The 18,820-nt window shown below is 43.4% G+C and overlaps 1 protein-coding gene across 3 annotated transcripts in view; it reads left to right on the top strand.

The window, feature by feature from the left end:
* Nucleotides 1-18,820, top strand: part of SH3KBP1 (SH3 domain containing kinase binding protein 1) — a 334,904-nt gene that overhangs the window by 238,373 nt on the left and 77,711 nt on the right. For all 3 annotated transcript variants that reach the window (XM_047075975.1, XM_047075977.1, XM_047075976.1), the window contains one exon: nt 8,363-8,457. In XM_047075975.1, the coding sequence (XP_046931931.1) occupies nt 8,363-8,457 (95 nt within the window). The remainder of the gene's footprint in view (nt 1-8,362; nt 8,458-18,820) is intronic.

The raw sequence follows: 18,820 nt of genomic DNA, 5'->3' as shown, positions 1-18,820 counted from the left end.
CAGTGCTGTGTTCAGAACTCTTTACACGAGGCTGTGCACGTGCATGGGGGATCGCGGCTGCTTTTCTGTGTCACAGTGACTGTCGTTCCTTCGGTCAAGAGTGGAATGTTTCATTCTGACTGATATGATATAGAAAAAGCAAAGTTTCTGGTTGTCTGTGCGTTGAGAGGACAAGCTTTCTCTGGGAGTAAGAAAGCAGTGCTCCTCAGAGAAGGGGTTGTTAGGACCCTTTCCAGCTGCAGCATGTGCTTGGGAGAGATACTATTTCCTGTTGGCTTTGCAGCTGGCTGTGGGACCGCAGCCTGACGGATGGCTAGGCAGCTTCTTACTTTCCATGTCTGAGCTAGTTTTTTGCTTTCTCACCACATGTTTAAGTAGCAGAAAAAGGGGTCGATTCCCTTATGTTGGTTTCCCATAAGGCCTCACCCGGGAGCTCTTTTATGCTACCTTTCCAGGGAAGGCGTTTTTGCTCACTTGTATCCCCAAAACTCATATTTGGGCGCATCCAGTTTGAAACAAGTTTCCTACTCTGCGCTTTGGTGCCTCGCACACTCGATGTGCCTTAGAGTCCCCAGGCTCGGCGTCTCAGGGTTTCCTCAAGTGCTTCCAACACAGACCTTGCTGTCCCGATTCAGAGTGGGGGTCTCCCTGTGAGGGTGCCCGGCCTGCCCGTGCTGCTGAACACCCAGATTTGGAGTACAGCCCTCTTGGAGGATAAAAGCTAACTCCTTTTGTGTTATCCTTGTGGATCTCCTTTCTCCCAAAGACTCGGAGCTTGTCATCTGAGCAGGAGAAAGTGTCGTTGGAGGGGCCGTGATGTGCGCTGTACTCGGGAACAGAAAGGCTTTGCTCGTCAGGTTATTTTCCTTTTTTTTTTTTTTTTTTTTAAATCTTCCTTTTACAGCAAGAGATTAAAAAGTGTCATAATTCACAATAGTGAAATAATTTGAAAGTCAAATTCCCAGCAGCATCCAGGACTAGAGGCGGTCATTGTGATCTGGGGTCGCCGTCCCCTTTTTCATGGAGGCCGGCATTGGGCTGGAGTTCACAACATAGTGACGTACGCCTTAGGTTTTGTCTCCCCATCTGAATTTAAGTGTAGATCAGGGTTTTTCCACCTTGGCGCTATGAACGTTTGGACCAGGCCGCCCTTTGTTGTGAGGCCGGTTCTGTGCCCAGTATTGGATGGTTACCATCTCTAGCCTCCATTACCTCCTTACCACCCCTCCCGCTGCAGCGGCCACAAATGTCTCCAGGCAATGCCGTGTCCCCTGGGGAGCAAACCGGCCCTATCTGTGAACGGCTGGTGCAGACTGTAGTAAGCTCTACGAGGGCACTGCTGCCTCTCTGCTGCTAGGTACACAGTGGGCACTTAGTTAACATTTACTGACCAAATGACAAGCGTAGTATTCATTCCGGCCCTCCTCACTAGCCCCAGCTCCTCAGACTGACTCAGGACTGGATGTCCCATCTACATCTGTGATCTGGCACGCCCAGCTGTGGCACCACCACCACACTGGCCCTCCCTCCAGGTCCCCACCATTGTTTCGCTTTTGGCTAGTGTTGAATATTTGCTAATACCCATGGCTGGATCAGCGGATCTCACGGCGCGGTCCCTGGCCCAGCAGCATCGGCATCACCTGGGAACCTGTCAGGGATGCAGATCCCCGGGCCTTGCCCAGCCCTGGAGAATCAGGAACCTCGGGGCTTCTGTTTTCACAAGTCTTCCATCTGGCACTGATGCCCCCTCGTGCGTGAGAACCACTGATGTAGACTGTTCCTTGAGCTTCCCTATTGATGAGAATCACCAGGGTGCTTGTGGGTTGCTCGTCCCACCTCAGACCTGTTGACGGGGACCCCCAGAGAAGGGAATCTGGGAAGGCATAGAAGGAGCAGGTGCCCCACCTGTCACAGGAATGGTTGGGGAAAACTCCCCCCCCCACCCCTGCCAACTCCTACTCCTCTGGTCAAAGTCCTCAAACATTGTACAGAGCCCGGTGCCATTTTACCCCTCTAAGAAGGGAGCCTAAATCCTCCCTTTGGGAAATGATTCCCCATTCATGATGCTCTGGTGCTTTAACCTGAAGACATCAGTCTTACCTTTCCCTCACTGTTGCCTCGTCAAGAACTCTGTTTACGTGCCTCATTTCCTCTTCTCGGTTATAAGCTCCTTGAGAACCAGGTACCAGTCTCACTTAACTTAGTCTCTTTCCCCCCAGAATGTAACAGAAGTCCATACCCTTATTGCATTTCCAAAATACAAAAAGCTAGAAAACTAAAAGGTTTTATTACTTTGGGGTGATATAAACCTTGTCCTGGACTAATAGGCATTTATGTATAGTCTTTATCCTACTTTGGGTGACAAATCATGCATTTGCTGCAGAATTTTAATGTATTTGATGGTTGGGTGCAGCTCCAGACCCCAGCTGAGGATGTTATCTGTTGTGTGGTATGTGTAATAAATTTCTTTCCAAAAACCTGAAAAATTCCGTCCTCGGGGCTTTTGGGTAAGTGATTATGAACCAGTAGTGCATCAGATATTTGTCACTTTAATGAAAGAACCTTAGATTTTGATGTTGGTGAAAGTAGACAACCCTGGGCTCGATACTTTTGTTCTGGAATCCCAAAGGACAACAGTTATAAGGGTTACCTGGTACTTTCCACCGCTGTTGGAAGTTCTAGAAGGCTTTCTACCAGACTCTGTGACACATGGGGTTTTAATCTACGTGACCTAAAATGGAGTCCAGAGAATCATCCTGGATTTAATGTTATTTCCTTGGTGTGTGTGTGTGTGTGTGTGTGTGTGTGTGTGTGTGTGTGTGTGTGTTATGTACTGCTTGCTGATATGTTTATTCTGTTTGTTCTGCTTTGATTTGTTTTTTAAGCTGAGGGCATTTTTTAAGTTGGTTTGTTTTTTATATGAGTAGATTATAAAATCATCTGAAGAGAGTCATGGGCTGTGTGCATGTGAGTTCAATTTCTTAAACAGTCTGTTTTTAATCTTATATAAACTTCTAGAAGTTTAGAGATTGAAATAATGTGGGTTTTTTTGGTGAGGGAGATGTGAATCATGACTGGACTTCTTGGGGAGTTTTAATAGAACAAGTTCCTTAAAATTGGAATGCCAGTCAATAATTACTGTAAGGGATCTTGATTTGGTGTCAGGGTCCTCGAACCTTTTGTACGCGACATTTTCTCTGCACCTTTGAATGTGTCTTTTTTTCCTACTTTTGGAAAGAGGAAATCACTGGTTTTTTGTTTTTTTTTATCAGATTCTTCAAGGACTCTAAGACAAAAAGGCTTAAGGGGTACCTGTCTGGCTCTTTCAGAAGAGCATGCAACTCTTGCTTTCAGCGTTGTGAGATTGGGCCCCACATTGGGTGCAGAGATTACTTAAAAATAAATACATAAACATTTTTAAGAAGACAGAAAGCTAAAGAATTGACTTAGGACTTCAGTCTTAGGCTAATTCATTAGCTTTTAAAAAATCTTTCCAAAAAATAGAGACAAATTCATCTCAATCACTGGATAAGTTGTGCCTTTATTTTTTTTATGTGCATGTGTGCATTCATTTCTACTTGATCTTGGACTAATTAAATCCATCTAATTGATGAATAGATGGAAAATGCCTGCCCCCCAAATTAATTTCATTCCCTTCCTCTTCATCTCTGTCTGCTACTCATTTAAAATCTGTAATCTTCCCACGTCCAAAAAGGATTTGGAATTATATTTTTCTTTCAAGATATATCAAATGCCTCCTCCTTTGTAAACTCCCTCCTGAACATAATCATGCCTTCCTCTGCATCACCCCAGCCGTATCCCGTCAGAGTGAGTCTACGCTTATTCACACATTTGTGAATTTGTCATCCTTTACCCTTGCCTTTCCCCAGGCATCAATTTGTCACTTCCTTGCGAGGGTGGGATGGCTGATTGGACTGACTTGCATGTCACAGGCCCAAGAACTGACAATGTCTCTTTCCTGGTGGTGCCTCAATAAGTGTTTGAATTAAAGTAGAGAACATCTTCATTCCATATGATGTAAAATTAAAATCATAGTCTCAGTTAATCCATTCTTTTTGCTTATACATTTATTTATATCTTAAAACCATTGGTATATCCAAACTAGCAGCATGTTTTTATTTTCCAGTACTGCTGAATTAGGGCCCAAATGCCTCAGTAGTAAAAACAAATTCTTCTTTTCAAATATATCATAATAACTTAAAATGTGAGGCTGTGGTTGCCTTGTTTGATCAGGGATCTTCAGAGCTACAGTGCCTGTGACGAGAGCCGTGACGTGTCAGAGCGGGCTAGAACTCAGGCCCGGTCCAGTGTGATTTTTTGGAGCCTCCAGAGCTTTACTGAGATTATTTTGGGGACCTGGGTGGAAGATGGGCGAGCCCCACTCTCTAATTTAACCAGAGAAACCTTGGTTTTAGTTGTTGTATATTGCAATTTTAGAATAAGTTGAAATTTGCTTAGAGTGTTCGGCTGAAGTTAACCAGATCCTCCTCCCGTCCCTCCTCGGCCAGCCTCTCCTTTTACATCTAAGGACACTGATGTCCAGAGCTATTGCACGGTTGCCTCAGATTTTGTGCTGAGGAGAGCCCAGCCGAGACTGAACCTAGTCTTGACTGTCCTGACTCCTGGCCCATAACCCTCACCTCCTGTTTAACTGTCTCTCAAAATTTCCTCCACTTTGTAGGTATCACTAGGGGGTCAAGCAGCATTGAGTGGGAGCTGTGTCTGGTTGTAGGGATACAAAAAGGGGCAAGTGTGATGTTGAAACCTGCTTCATAGCCAGTGGTAGTTGACAGTAGCTACTGGCACCTGTATCTCCTACTTTTATCTAAATTGGTGCTTTCCAGATAATTCTATATCCAGTGCCTCACACACAAAACAGTATACTTGGTGGAAATGTTTTAAAGCTAGGTTATGTCGGAGCTCCTGGGTAGCTCAGTTGGTTGAGTGTCCAGCTTCAGCTCAGGTCATGATCTCACGGTTTGTGAGTTCGAGTCCCACATTGAGCTTACTGCTGTCAGTCTGCCAGCGCAAGGCCCACTTCGGATCTTCTGTCCCCTTCTCTCTCTGCCCTTCCCCCTCTTTGTGTTCGCCCTCGCTCTGTCTCTCTCTCTGTCTCTCAAAATAAATAAAACATTAAAAAATAAAACTGGGTTATGTTGATTGTCGTACAACTATATACATTTATTACATTCAGGGGCGCCTGGGTGGCGCAGTCGGTTAAGCGTCCGACTTCAGCCAGGTCACGATCTCGCGGTCCGTGAGTTCGAGCCCCACGTCGGGCTCTGGGCTGATGGCTCAGAGCCTGGAGCCTGTTTCCGATTCTGTGTCTCCCTCTCTCTCTGCCCCTCCCCCGTTCATGCTCTGTCTCTCTCTGTCCCAAAAATAAAAATAAACGTTGAAAAAAAAAAGAAAAAAAAATTTAAAACCATTCAAACCATACAATTAAAATGGGTGAATTCTATGGCATAAAAATTATATGTCATTAAAGATGTTAAAAAAGAAAGGCAGGGGGATACCTGCCCTCCTTAAATATTAGGGAAACTGGGCGGAAAACAAAATGGCTCCATGAAACATTTTAAAGGCATGCTAGTACTTTCTTATAAATATTTCTTCCTTATGTTGGTTATAAGTCAATTCCACAGTCATTTATTGACCCCCTCCTATGGGCCAGGTCCTGAGGTAGATGAAGGGAAGAGATTGGGGGTTAGAAAGTAACACAGAGGCATAGGAAGAGGCAGATGATAGCCAAGTGTTTCAGAGGAGGTAACTGGAAGTGTCCTCTTTCTTCCACCAAGTTCCTTTATATCAGGGTGCCTTCTGCTTTGAGTGATAAATACCTATGCAGCCACAAAGTAGTGGTAACCAATAGAGTTTTATGGAGTCTGGTAATGAGCTATCCAGACAGGCCCCCTGAAGTTGGCTAATTCGACAGACATCTCAACAGTGTCAAGACTCAGACCCCCCTCCTCTGTGATTTCCTTGGCTTTCCTCTCATGGTTGAAATATGACTGCAATAGTGCCAAACGTTGTGCTGTCTTCCAACAAGGATGTCAGTGTTAAAAGCCAAAAGGCAGAGGCAACTATTTTCCTCTCCACTCTTTTTTTTTTAATCAGGGAGCAAAATCTAACAGCCTCCCACCTCCCAGTAGAACTCCTCTAGCATCTCATTGGCTGGAAGTAGATCACATGCTCACCCCTAAACGAATCACTGACAAAAGGGAACGAGAGCAACATTTGCCTAGACGTAGCTTACTCATCCCTAAGGCTGTGGGTGGTTCCCCATTTCCTAATGTAATACCTGAAGGCAGCAAGATTATATGAACTGGGAAGGGGATGGGGAATGGGAACTGTGAACCAATGTCTACCACACAGTTAACTTTTTTTTGATGGAAAAGAATAGAAACAATGCTTGTTCTTTTTTCTTTGTTGACCATGAGTGTCTTATCTTTTTTGTAAAATATTTCCATGATTTCGATCTAATGAATTATTCTTCAAGCTGGGACTCTGCAGGCAGTTCTAAAGTAGCGCTGTATTTGTTTTAGTGTTGTAAGTTTTGAGGTTGGATAGTCATATTTCACTAGCACAGTCAGTAGGAAAATTGGCAAAGAGCTATCATTATCCAATTTTAAGATGCTTAACTTTTTCCCTCCTTTTAGAATATTTGGCCAATTCAGAATTTGGGAGGTTTGCTATTACTAATTAAAGAAAGATGGAATGTTGGTAACTATGTGGACCTAGGAATCTTTAGGCAGAGTAGTATTGATGGGACCTAGAACGAGTGCCCCTCAGCACGGCTTAATGAACAAGACACATCGGGGGCCCAGAGTAACGAAGACAGATGGTTTCCAATGCTAGAACAGGGGATGTAACTGATATATTCTGTCCATTGGACAGAAAGCAAAAACATTTGCACAGAAAGTGAGTCCCTCTCTCCCTCTTTCCCTCCCTCCCTCCCTCCCTCCCTCTCTCTGCTCTGTTCTCCTGTCATGTCAGAAACAACCCTAGACCACGGTGTGTCCGTATTACAGATTTTTTCTTGCCTTTATTTCATACATCACTCTCTTTGGTTGATATGACATTAACCATAATAAAACCCCCACATTTCAGTCATATAAATCGTACTAGGGACAATATAATTGATATTTGTGTATATAGCTTTAGGTTATGATCTGTCTGCACGAACTGGCCTGATCCTTAGAAAATATCTAAGGTCATTCAAAGCCATTAGGATTGTTGACTTTGCTGCAGAATAATAAATGCCTGTCCCAGTAGATAGTAATTCTCTTGAATTTTTCTTTCTACCTTCTGTCCTAAGTCATTGAACCCAGCTTTCCAAGTCTTAATTTCCTGGCTACCTGACAAATGTTTTTGCTCTCTTCTAAGCTGGTGCTTTTGTGTAAATAGAGATAATTTAACATCAGATAGACTTTCTCTTTTTCTAAGTTTATTTATTTATTTATTTATTTATTTATTTATTTATTTATGTGATCTGTGCATCCACTGTGGGGCTCGAATCAAGAGCCACACACTCTTCTGACTGAGCCAGCCAGATGCCCCTAACATCGGATGGACTTTCAAAAGTATATAATTGAGGACATATTTGAACTGATTTTTGGTGGCCTTAGTGTTTTTCTCTCTTTTGTGAGGGCTGGTACATATCCTTGCTGATGAACAGCCACACCTAAATAGGCAGGTTCCCACAGAGACTCCATGGGACATATTTGAACAAGTTTGCCCCCCCCCATCACCGACATACACATACGTATAAGGAACATTTAGTCGGTATTCGTTGGCTATTTGTGATTGACACCTATTCATGCACAAATATCTTTCTCTGGGGATATATCATAATGCAGTCTTTTTTATTGTTTGGAGTACTGTGTCTGCTTCGTAACATACACAGATACCCTGTTTCCAACTTAGTGATGTGTGGACAAAGGCTCTTAGGGCGGAATTTAAGCTTTTTGTTCTTTTAGATTACGTCTGCTGATGCATGCACCCAAAGAGTATATAAAATGGTATATAAACTAAAGAGTATATAAAATAGATACCTGAGAACGAAGAAACTTCTGCTTTTCTGCCTGAGAGACACAAAACAGTCAGTGCCTTTTTGTGACATCACATGATTTGTGAGGGGGGCAAATGAAGAGAATAAATAATCGTGAGCCCCAAATGAGCAATCTTAGGCAGTTTCCTGAGGGTGACCCTTTCTTTATGCAGTCATTACATCCTGTCTGTTAAGTGTGCTTTTCTCTGAAGTTACTGTAAGAGAGGGCATCTTTTCCTGGACCAGCTCATTAGATAAAGCATTTTAAAGATTGTGTTTTTTTTCTTCTTACAGCCAAGGATTACTGCAAAGTAATATTTCCATATGAGGCCCAGAATGACGATGAATTGACAATCAAAGAAGGAGATATAGTCACTCTCATCAATAAGGTAAACAAAGGTTCCCTCCTGCCTTTCAAACCGTGAACCGCTTTGAGGTGTTGACTGGACGGTACAAGATGTTGGTTTAGCCCTTGAAACACTTGATTTTCCTTTTGTCCTCTCCTGAGGGAGAATCTTGCCTCTTTCCTCTTGATCAGGCTACGCCCAATATATCCAGGTGAATGAATGAACTTGAAAATCCAATAGATTCTGTTTGTCTTGGAGCCAGCTGCAGTTTTGCATGGCCCTGCAGAGAACTCCATCCCAGAAGGCCTAACCCAGAAGGCGGCCTGCTTGGCTGGAGAGCCCGCCCTCCGCAGCAGCCCCAGCTGCAAAGCTGTGTCATGCCTCTCAGGCAGAAAACGCTTAGAGAATGTTTGCTGTTCACATCAAAGACAGGTAGCATGCCTGAGAGAATTTTGCTTGTCTTGTTTGGGCTAAGAAGGTTGTATGATTTCATTACCATTACAGGCAGAGCCCTGTAAACATACAGAGACCTGTAAAATCTGTGTGAATTGATGCAGCTTAACAGGGCCTGAACCGTGTACTATTTATGCTCTCATGCAATGGTACTCACCCAGTAGGTTGTTGAAAGATGTATTATTTAAATGATTCCTAGAATATACAGCCTTTTGTCTGAGATAATAGGGTTCTCATGATGGTTGAGTGCAGCGAAAAGCTGAGCCATGTTTAAGATGTGTTGGGTGCTTCATTCTTGGTTCCGGGTGAGTGGCAGGGAATGTGTGGCGCTGTTGGTACAAGCATGACTTGAGGGTCCTAATGGCTGCCTGCGCTCATGCAGGGCTAGAATGCTATTGGCAGGGTGCAGAGTGCAGGGAAAGGTGAGAGAGAGCAGGGGTTAGGGTGGGGGAGCTAGGCCCTGGGTCTTGCTCCTGTGGCCGTTACTGAGAGGGAGGGGCTCCCAGTGTCGCCGGCCCACCCCCCGCCGCCCCCATGTGTGTCCATGAAGTGATGGGTACGATTTACCTTTTATAGTCCAGGACGGTTACCTTTAAGAAATGGCTGTAGAAGTTGTGTGTTTTAAGAGCCGGAACCAAAGATACCAGGGCACTAATGACCCTAGAGGCTAAGCAGCTCACCAAAGATCAAAGTATTGTAGGGAGAGAGCTGGCCTCTTCCATACGACAGTGGAATGGAAGACACTGCTAAGACTGCTTTTCTGGAATAGTAGACGATCCCCAGCTCTACTGATGGGCCAGGAATGTGCTCATTGCTTTATCTGTAAACTGTTCTCCCTGCATTTGTTTTAGCGTGTCTCTGTAAGTGTTTTACATGGCAGGAGGGTAAAACACTGCCCTTCTTGCTCTTTCTGCCAAGGAGGCGGAAGCGGTTCTCTTTCCTTACCACCCTTCCCCTTGTCCTTAAGTGGTGCCTCCTTCGGCCTGTGTCTGCATGGTGCGTTTCCTATTTTGAACAATACCCTTAATCAAATACTTGGAATAAAGAAGTTGTTAAATAGGCGTAAAGCACAATACAGATACTTCGCTAATTAGCACAGATCCTTGGTTTTCGTCCTACAGGGAAAGGGATAGATTACTTTCCCCTGTGACTATAAAGCAAACGGAGAGTCAAATAACCCATTCTTTGCAAAGCAGGGGTGCATGTTACTGTTTTTTTCTTTTTCTTTGGAGGGGGAAGCCTCTTTTTAACTGAGAACCAGATGTATCAATAATATTTAATAAGGTTTGGAGAAAAGGAAAAAACTACCATGGATGGTCTCTTATCTGAATACATCTGTTTCTACCTCAATATATTATATTCCCGTCCTTGTCATTTGATTACATATGAGAACACATTCATCTTGATGGTTTTGTTCCTACCAGCTCGAGATCCAGTGTGATAAGAAGAATTGAATTTTTCTAAAGAGCTTAGTCAGAGAGGGACCCTCTCCTGGTTCCGTCCTCCATCCGCACGGCAGGGAGAAGGGCATGGGCGGATGTGGAAGGCTGCTGTCGGGAGTGTCCGGGAGCTGTACCGCATTTCCTCACTTTCCTATCCTCATGCCTGTAGAAGCAGTTTAGAGACTGAAGCAGCTTATAGATGCTTGTAAAATGTGACCTTGTTATCCTTGCCATACACTCAGTCCCTTGACCTGGCTTATACCCTGCTCCTGCTCCTCAGGCCCAAGGTGCTGTGTCATTCTGACACTTCCTCCCCCTCGCTCGGCCCTGCCCCCACTCTCGAGCCCAGCAGCACCAGAGCCTGGGGATTCTGCCTTCCTGTGTTCCTGCCACTTCCTGTCCGTGGGGCAGCCAGGCCCACGCTGGAGTCCACACCTCTCCGGGCCGGCTGAGCAGAGAGCCTCATCTCCTCCCTCTCCCAGCACCCTCCACAGCACCTGCTCCGGAGGAGAACCCCGGGGTGGCCACCCCAGGCCCCTTTATTTATCATCCTGTAATGGTGCTTTGCTCATGTGACCCCTTTGCTCCAATGAAAGTCTTTAGCAACTTTCTTCACCTTCGTTGTCAAATCCAGCTTGATTCTCCTTGCACTCATTTGCCCAGGCGCTCTGGTCTTAATCTGGCTTTTTGGCCTTGGGCCACATCACCGTTCTACAACAAGCTCTCCTGAGATGGCCCTGTCTTACTCATGTACCCTCCCTAACCTGACCCAGACCATGTTCCTGCCCCCCGGGATGCCCTCTGCCTACCCACTTAGCTGCTTTTTCAATAGCTAATAATATAGCCAGTCTTAACTCATGCTGTGTCATGTACCTACCTGGGCCCATTTTTTGCTTGTAACTTAAAAATGTCCCTTGTGTATTATCAATTTTGTTTTTATTATTTTTTCAAATTACTTTTTTTAATGTCTACTTATTTATTTTTGAGAGAGAGGGAGAGAGAGAAAAAGAGGGAGGGAAGCAGGGAGGGGGCACAAGCAGCGGAGGGGCAGAGAGAGAAGGAGACATAGATTCTGAAGCAGGCGCCAGGCTCCAAGCTGTCAGCACAGAGCCCAACGTGGGGCTCGAACCCAAACCGTGAGATCATTTATGACCTGAGCCGAAGTCGGACCCTTAACCGACTGAACCACCCAGGTGCCCCCTGCTTTTATTATTGTTTTTTATGGTCCGCGAAATCAGGTCTCTTGATATCCTGTCCTTGTGCAGATTTTGACTTTTATTCCCATGAAGTATCTGCCAGCCTTGACCTAGCGTTCCAGTTGTTTGGAAGTATGTTAAAATGACAAGTGCCATGTAGATTACCAGCTCTGAGAAACCAGGGTTTGAATTCCAGCAATGCCATTCATGGCTGTATGTCTTTGGGTGTGTCACTTAATCCCTCTGAGCCTCAGTTTCCTCAGCCAGAAAGTGGACCTCACAGGGCTGCCACGAGGATTTGCTAAGGTGCTGTGTATACATGCTTTGTTGCTTCACCTTTGGTTGCTCTTTCTCTGACCTCGGACGTGGGGAAGAAGGGCTCTCGTGATTGGGCCCAGTTTGCTGCTGGAAGAGGAACACCTTGATATGAGGTGGGTAGCAGTGGTGGAAAATCTGCCCGAAAATAGCTCAGAATTCACAATGGGTGAGATTTCAGCAAGAATTTTGAGAAAAAAATACATCCTAAGTATTTTGCTTGCTGAAAAGTGGGGAAAATGGATTCCGTGTCTGTCAAACCCTGCTGACATTACAGAAAACTCTTAATTTTCCTCTGAGTTAAAGGATCACCTAGAAATTTGTTTAGATGAGTATGTGCCATGGACATTATAAAGAGAAGAGCTTCACTGTGATTTGTTTAATGTGTATTTTGATATGCTTCCTTATTGTATGTATGAGTTGAGAGGAAAGACCTGAATTGCTGTTCTCTAAATTCAACTGCTTTTGCTGTTAGAGGTTCTCAGTATACCCCAAATTCCACCGGTGTTTTTCTTTGACAGTCGGCTAAGGTGGTTTCCTTTTGCCCTGCTTTTCTGTGCTGTGGCAGGAGTCACAGGGCGGGCGTTGCCCTCATTTTTAGCCCTCGATTGTCATTTTGTGTAGCTTTCTAGAAAATGAGTCAGACACCCTTAGTGGGTGCCTGTGAGCCCTCCATGATTCCTGAAATAATATGCAAAGACCTGAATTATTTGTGTGTGTCCCTGGAAACTAGGATGAAATGTGGCAACCCAAATGGTTTGTTTTTTAGTTTATTTATAAAGAATTCTTACGGATTTAGGAACATTTCCACTTGCACAGAACACACCTGTGTTTAGCTTTTATTTCCAGTCACTCAAAAATAGCTCCTTCATCTGTGTTCCTGCCGCCCCCATCCCTGCCTTCGTGATTTGTGCTCAGAGCATGGTTGAAAGGGTTCAGAAGCCTCTGGGTCTGGTTTCCAACCAGGGAGCTCCTTGGAGAAAGGCTGACAGCAGCCTGGTACAGGCGAGGCCAGGCTTCAGCAGTGATGGTGGCCGCCATCAAAATGGCGCTCCTCGCCCTGGCCGCTGTCACATGGGGGAGAGGGAGCCCGATTGTGGAGAGGGCCGATGTTCCCGCCCTTGGCCTTCCTTGCCCACTGTCTCCTGGCCTCGGCCCCCCTAACTTGAAAGGAAGGGCTTCCCATGTGACCCCTTTGTAAATAAGGAACTCTATGTATTTCTTGTTAAAAAGCTCCCCTGAGTGACCATGTCTTTGACCCCCTAATAAAGCAGACACAACCGCCTCCCCACCACCGCCGTTTCTTCATAGGCATAAGCCTATTTGATAACGTGAAGGTGAACATTAAGGAAGATAATATTACCGATAAAAATCATGTGGCAATGGAGATGGAGGGAAGGGGAGAAGCAATGTAAACCAGTATTGACATACGGGAAAGGAAACTGATAGATGCACCCTAAAGAAAGAGAGAAGCCAAAAGATTAGATAGATAAAGGTAGAAATATACAGTAGCCACTACAGAAAAAATACAGGGGGAGTTTCACCTTCTCCTCAGAGTATGTCAGACCAGCGACCCTTCAATATTTGGAACTTGACCTGCTGTGAAGGCAGAGTTAGGACTGAATACTAACTAACCCGGCCTCCTTCATCTCTACCTTCCTCCTTTCTAGACAGCTCTTGAACACCTAACTTAATAACAGGCCAATTTACACGCGCCAGCATGGTTTCCCAGTGTAGGATGCTTCCGGGTGGCTGGCACCAAGAGCCCAGGGCCCCTCGTCGCCATTCCTTTCCCTCATGGTAGTCCTGGAAGTTAGGTGGGACCGCGGGTGTCCTGTGCACATTGCAAAGGAGGAACTGAGGCCCAGAGCGTGGAGGTGGCCCTCCCAAGGGTCCCCATGTGGCAGAGCCAGGGCACGGTTGTGCTGCCTGAGCTGTTCGTGGGGCTGTCGGACGCTTGTGGAAGGCGGGGTTGTCACTTCCAGTGGTGACTTGTCTTTTCACCGAGTCACACTCTGTTTCTGGCTATCTAGGGCAAGTGCCTATCAAATTTTCTTTCTAACTTAATGAAATCATCATTATTTAATCAGGAAAGTGATATTACCATGCCATTGCCCCACCCACTTGCATTTTGGTGCCCATGTTTGTGATCGCTTAGATTCAGGACCATCCATGCCTTTATGATTCCATTGTCACCTCTCCGGAAATGAAAGATAATCAGTGCAGAGGAAATGATGACCTCGGCTCAGGGCTAATGTTGTTCTTTTTGTGCCTAAAGCCCTCTTCTCCCCCATCCTCCTTCTGCTTTCTGCCCATGTCCAGCATATTTTACCTTCCTCTTTTCTTCTGGGCCTGGGTACTACTTAGTTTTCTGCTTGCTTTTAGTATGAAAAAAGAGAGAGAGAAAGAGCGAGAGAGAGAGGGAGAGGGGGAGAGAGAGAGACAGAGAAAGGGAAAGACAGGAGTCTTGAGCTTCTTAAGTCATTCTGTGATTATAAGTTCTTTTGTTTGTTCTAATGTGTGTTTTCCCTTCCTGCTTCCTCTGATTAATTCATTAATTGAAACATTTATTCACGAGAAGAATGTTTTCACACTTCCTTGCTTCCGGCCCCACAGGAAGTAAGGATGTTTCCTCAAAGAGAAGTGGCTGTAGGAATCTCAAGAAGGGTTCTCAGCTTGGCTTAAGAAAGTCCATCAGCTAAATAGATTGCCGGCCTTGACCCTTTCTCTCTGCACTGCCGAAGCTTTTAGCAGAGCTAAACGCTAGGATTAAATGTGGTTTAAAGGGTGAGGAGTAAATTAGCACGTGTCACCCTGAAAATGATGACACGCTGACAGACCCATTAGAAGGACATGCTTTATGAGTGAACGAAGAAGTTAAGCACAGGTCTGGGACCATCTGGGTTTACACACATTTGAAGAATGTCAGTGTTCAGCAAATAAGTCATTTATGTCATGGGATGTGTTTTGTTGTTGTTGTTGTTGTTGTTGTTGTTTTTTGGGTTTTTTGTTTTTGGTTTTTTTTTTTTTTTTTTTTTTTTTTGCAGTATGGCCTGTCTTGTTAGACTGCATATGTCCTTACTAGCAACAGAAGTCACAATATATCGCCTCCTCAGACCATTAGAAATCCCAAGGAATACATTTGGTTGACTGCTGTTTTGCTTCCTCTGTAATGTAACCAGGACATGGGGACTGTTGAGAAGAATCCTGATACCATAAGTGCGTTTGATCAAAACTCTTCCTCCCTAAGCTTGTTTATTATCATAAACACAGCGTTAAATTAGATGAGGCTGGCGAACATAGGACTTGAGGTGGTAGAAAATCTCTCTTTAGTTCACCAGTAGATAGTCAACACAATAATAACATCCCAAAATTTTGCTGGCCATGATTGCAGATTTTCCATAGATGAGTTCTTCGCAGTTGATGAGAATCTCCAGCCGTGTATGCGTCCACAAGTTATGTGAAACTGTTGAAAGGGACCCTAGTGTTCATTCAGCGTCATGATCATCTCTGTCCAGAGAGCTGTGCTTCAGTGGCAGGGCCTTAGTAATCTGTGCAACACCATCTTGGGATACTTTTCTCCTACAACACCCAGAAAAACCTGCAGGTGTCTTAAGGAATTAGAGAAACTCTTTCTATTTCTAACCTTTCTGTTGGCATTACCCTGACAAGGCTTTTGTGAGAATCAGAGGAGATGTGGCTGAAAAGGCTTTAGAAATCTAAAAGTTGAATTATAGTTATGGCTCTGATAAGTTATTATGGGAAGAAGAAAAACAAATTCCCAGTGACTGGAAGTTTCCTTCATATATTGAACTGTCCTGAAATTTAGTTCAGTACTTTCCCTGAAATTCCCCTTTATTATTTCTTTTTTGACTTTTCTTAGGATAAAAGTAATTTATTCTAGTTGTATAGCCTCCGTCTTATTAAAGTATCTCAAAGATTTTTGCATTCACATTTGCATTTTATTAAAATAGGCTTTTCTGAGATGGAAAGTGGCATGGGATGCACTTTTAAATAATACTTTAAAATCATGTAAATACTTTCTCTTGAGGAAAAATGAGAAAAAAACAGATAAATAGATAAATACAAAGAAAAGTCAAAATCACCTGTGACCTCACCACCTTCGGATACCTCTCAGTATTTGAGCGATGTCCTTCCAGATGTTCTACACAGAGACACGCACACATTATAGTTCAAAATAAAAACAAGATTGTATCATACACACTATTTTGTAAGCCTCTTTTTAAAAAATATATCATGCCTGTCTTTGGCAGCATGGCTAAATGGTTCCTTAGCATCCTAATATATGAAGTGCCACAGTTCTCTTTTATATTTAGCTTGTTTCTGGGTTTTCCTTATTTTAGACTGTGTTGCGTGCAGTCATCGCTCTGTAAATTCTTGTGCACGTAATTAGTGCTGCCACTTTCTACTACTTGTGTAACCTTGGGAAGGTTGCGCGATCTGTGTGCCTCAGTTTTCACATCTGTGAAATGGGGGTGATGACAGTATCCACCTCCTGGTGTCGCAAAGATGAACTGAGTTCAAGTAGGTAAAGCACTTAGAATGCCTCACTTAGAGGAAGTGATCTATCAGTGTTAACGGTTGTTATTATTTCCTGATGATGACTCGCTAAATGTAATGCTGCCTCAGTTCCTTTTAAAGCTATTTAAGTGATGTTATGAAAGATTGTGCCAATTAGTCTCCCCACAGGAGTGTGTGAGAATATGTTTTCCTATCCTTGTCATCCCTGGATATTATCATTCTTTTTAATCTCTGCTAATCTGATCGGAGTGTGCATTTTTTAAAATGATTACTCAAGTTGAAAATTTTATGTGTCATTTTCGAATTGATTTTTATAAAAACACCTTACACACATGACATTAACCTGTCATCTTTCACATTTACAAGTGTTTTTTCTTCGTTTATGACTCCTGGGGCTATTTAAGAAAAACATCATTAAAAATAAATATCTTTTGGACTTAAATTTTTTCCATTTTATAGTTAACTATATAGTGCAGTACAATTCATCCTTTTAAGAACAGTTTTACTTAAGGCCTTTATATTTTTGTCCTAGTTGGAAAGAGTAGCTGGCTATTAAATGCCTTCCTTTTCTGCCTTCCTCAGGGCTTTCAGAGGTTCTATTTAAAGCTTCTCTCCTTACAAGCATTTTTTTTTTTACAGTGGCATTCAGAGAGGCCCTGAGGTTCTGCATGGATATATATATATATATATATATATATATATATATATATGGATCCTCATATTCTAGATCAGAGCTTGGCCAACTTTTTCTGTAAAGGGCCAGAGAGTAAATATTTTAGGCTTTATGGTCTCTGTCGCAACTATGCAAAAGCGGTCAGAGAACTAAATGAATGGGCGTGGCTGAGTTCCAATAAAACTTTATTTTTGGACACTCAGATTTGAATTTTGTGTAATTTTCACATTCCTTGAAATGTTCTTCTTTTGGTTTTTTTAAACCATTTAAAAATGTTTCGACTGTTCTTAGTGGAATGAACAGAAATAGGTAGCAGGCCAGATTTGGCCCATGGGCTATAGTTTGCTGCCCCCTGAGATAGAATGTCTAGAAACAGACCCCCAAAATACAGCCAGTTAATTTTCAGCAAAGGAGCAAGGAAACTTTGAGAAAGAAAGGATAATCTTTTTCAGAAATGGTATTGGCACAATTGGTAATCCATAAGCAAAACAAAACCAAAATGCCCTGACCTAGACCTAATACATACATTAACTCAAAATGGACCATAGATCTACATGTAAAACAAAAAGCAGAAAATGTTGTTTATGAAAACATAGGAGAAAGAGTTGTTAGACACGACACCAAAAGCACAGCCCGTGAAAGAAAACACTGCCAAATTGGACTTTGGCAAAATTAAAAACCTTGGCTCTGCGGAGATACCCTTAAGAGAATGTTGGTCGGTCTTTTGTTCTTACAAGACCATCGGAGCCCCAATATTTAGTAAATAACTTCCTGATAAGTGATTGCATGAATTTCAAGGACCTTGGTTTTGTTCTCGGTCTTCCCGAGAATATCCTTTGTAACACAAGACCATAAATCTCCCGTATCGGAGCTTTTCCCCCAAGGTGGCAAACAGATGTAGCCCCACTCTACCTAGCAGGCGGGCCTGGACTCAGCTGAGCAGCCCGAGGGCCTGGATTCGGCTGGGAATTGTGTTTTTCACTCCCTGCCCAAGGTCTGTAAGCTAAATTTGCTGCGTGTAGAGAAAAACATCACCAAACAAATTTTTATGCCAAGGAATAAGTTTTCCTAATAGAAAAACTGAAATGTAGATTTGTCTGGTGAAGAATAGAAATAGAAGGTAGGAATTTATGAATTTACCAATAGCTGCTGCAGCTGGCTTGGCCGATCTTGCCGTTCATAATGATCATGGCTCTGTCTTTCACCTCCTATTCCTTCCTGGTCCTTATCTGTAAAATGAAGGCACTCCCCAACCCTCATCCCTAACAGCTTTCTTTGTTTCTCTTGGAGGTGGTGCAGGAGCTCAGAAAATCTCTTAAAGCGTAATGAAAGATGCTTTATAAATGCCACTCTTTGTCAAAGAAGCAAAATGATTTTTATTATATCTGCTCCCCTTTTAATGGAAGAAAAGCATGTGTTGGGATGCAGAATATGCGGTTTTCTAAACACAAATGCACGTGAGAGCTCAGCTGTAGGATGCACATCCTTGAGAGGTAAACGTATTCTTAGCCATGTGCTTCGGACGAACCGAAGGTCCCATTAGAAACCGTTTTCACAATTGAGCCTTAAGTGGTCATCTCAATGTAAATGACTTAACAAGTAGAAAAGGGGAAATTTCTATGAAAAAAATACTGATGTATAACTTTGCATACTTGATTATGTTTAAATGGACCAAAGAAATGTAAAAGTGCTTCCTTAATGAGTTGTGTTTTGTGTGTAATTGTTCATGTGCCTTCATATGTTAATGGTTCCTATGGCGCATAAAGCCCGATCATGAGTACACA

The sequence above is a fragment of the Lynx rufus genome, unplaced genomic scaffold (genome assembly GCF_022079265.1).
Source record: "Lynx rufus isolate CCGP_SWC_20201006 ecotype Redwood Valley unplaced genomic scaffold, mLynRuf1.p SCAF_14, whole genome shotgun sequence".
Lineage (NCBI taxonomy): Eukaryota > Metazoa > Chordata > Mammalia > Carnivora > Felidae > Lynx > Lynx rufus.
This window is presented reverse-complemented; position numbering and strand designations above follow the sequence as displayed.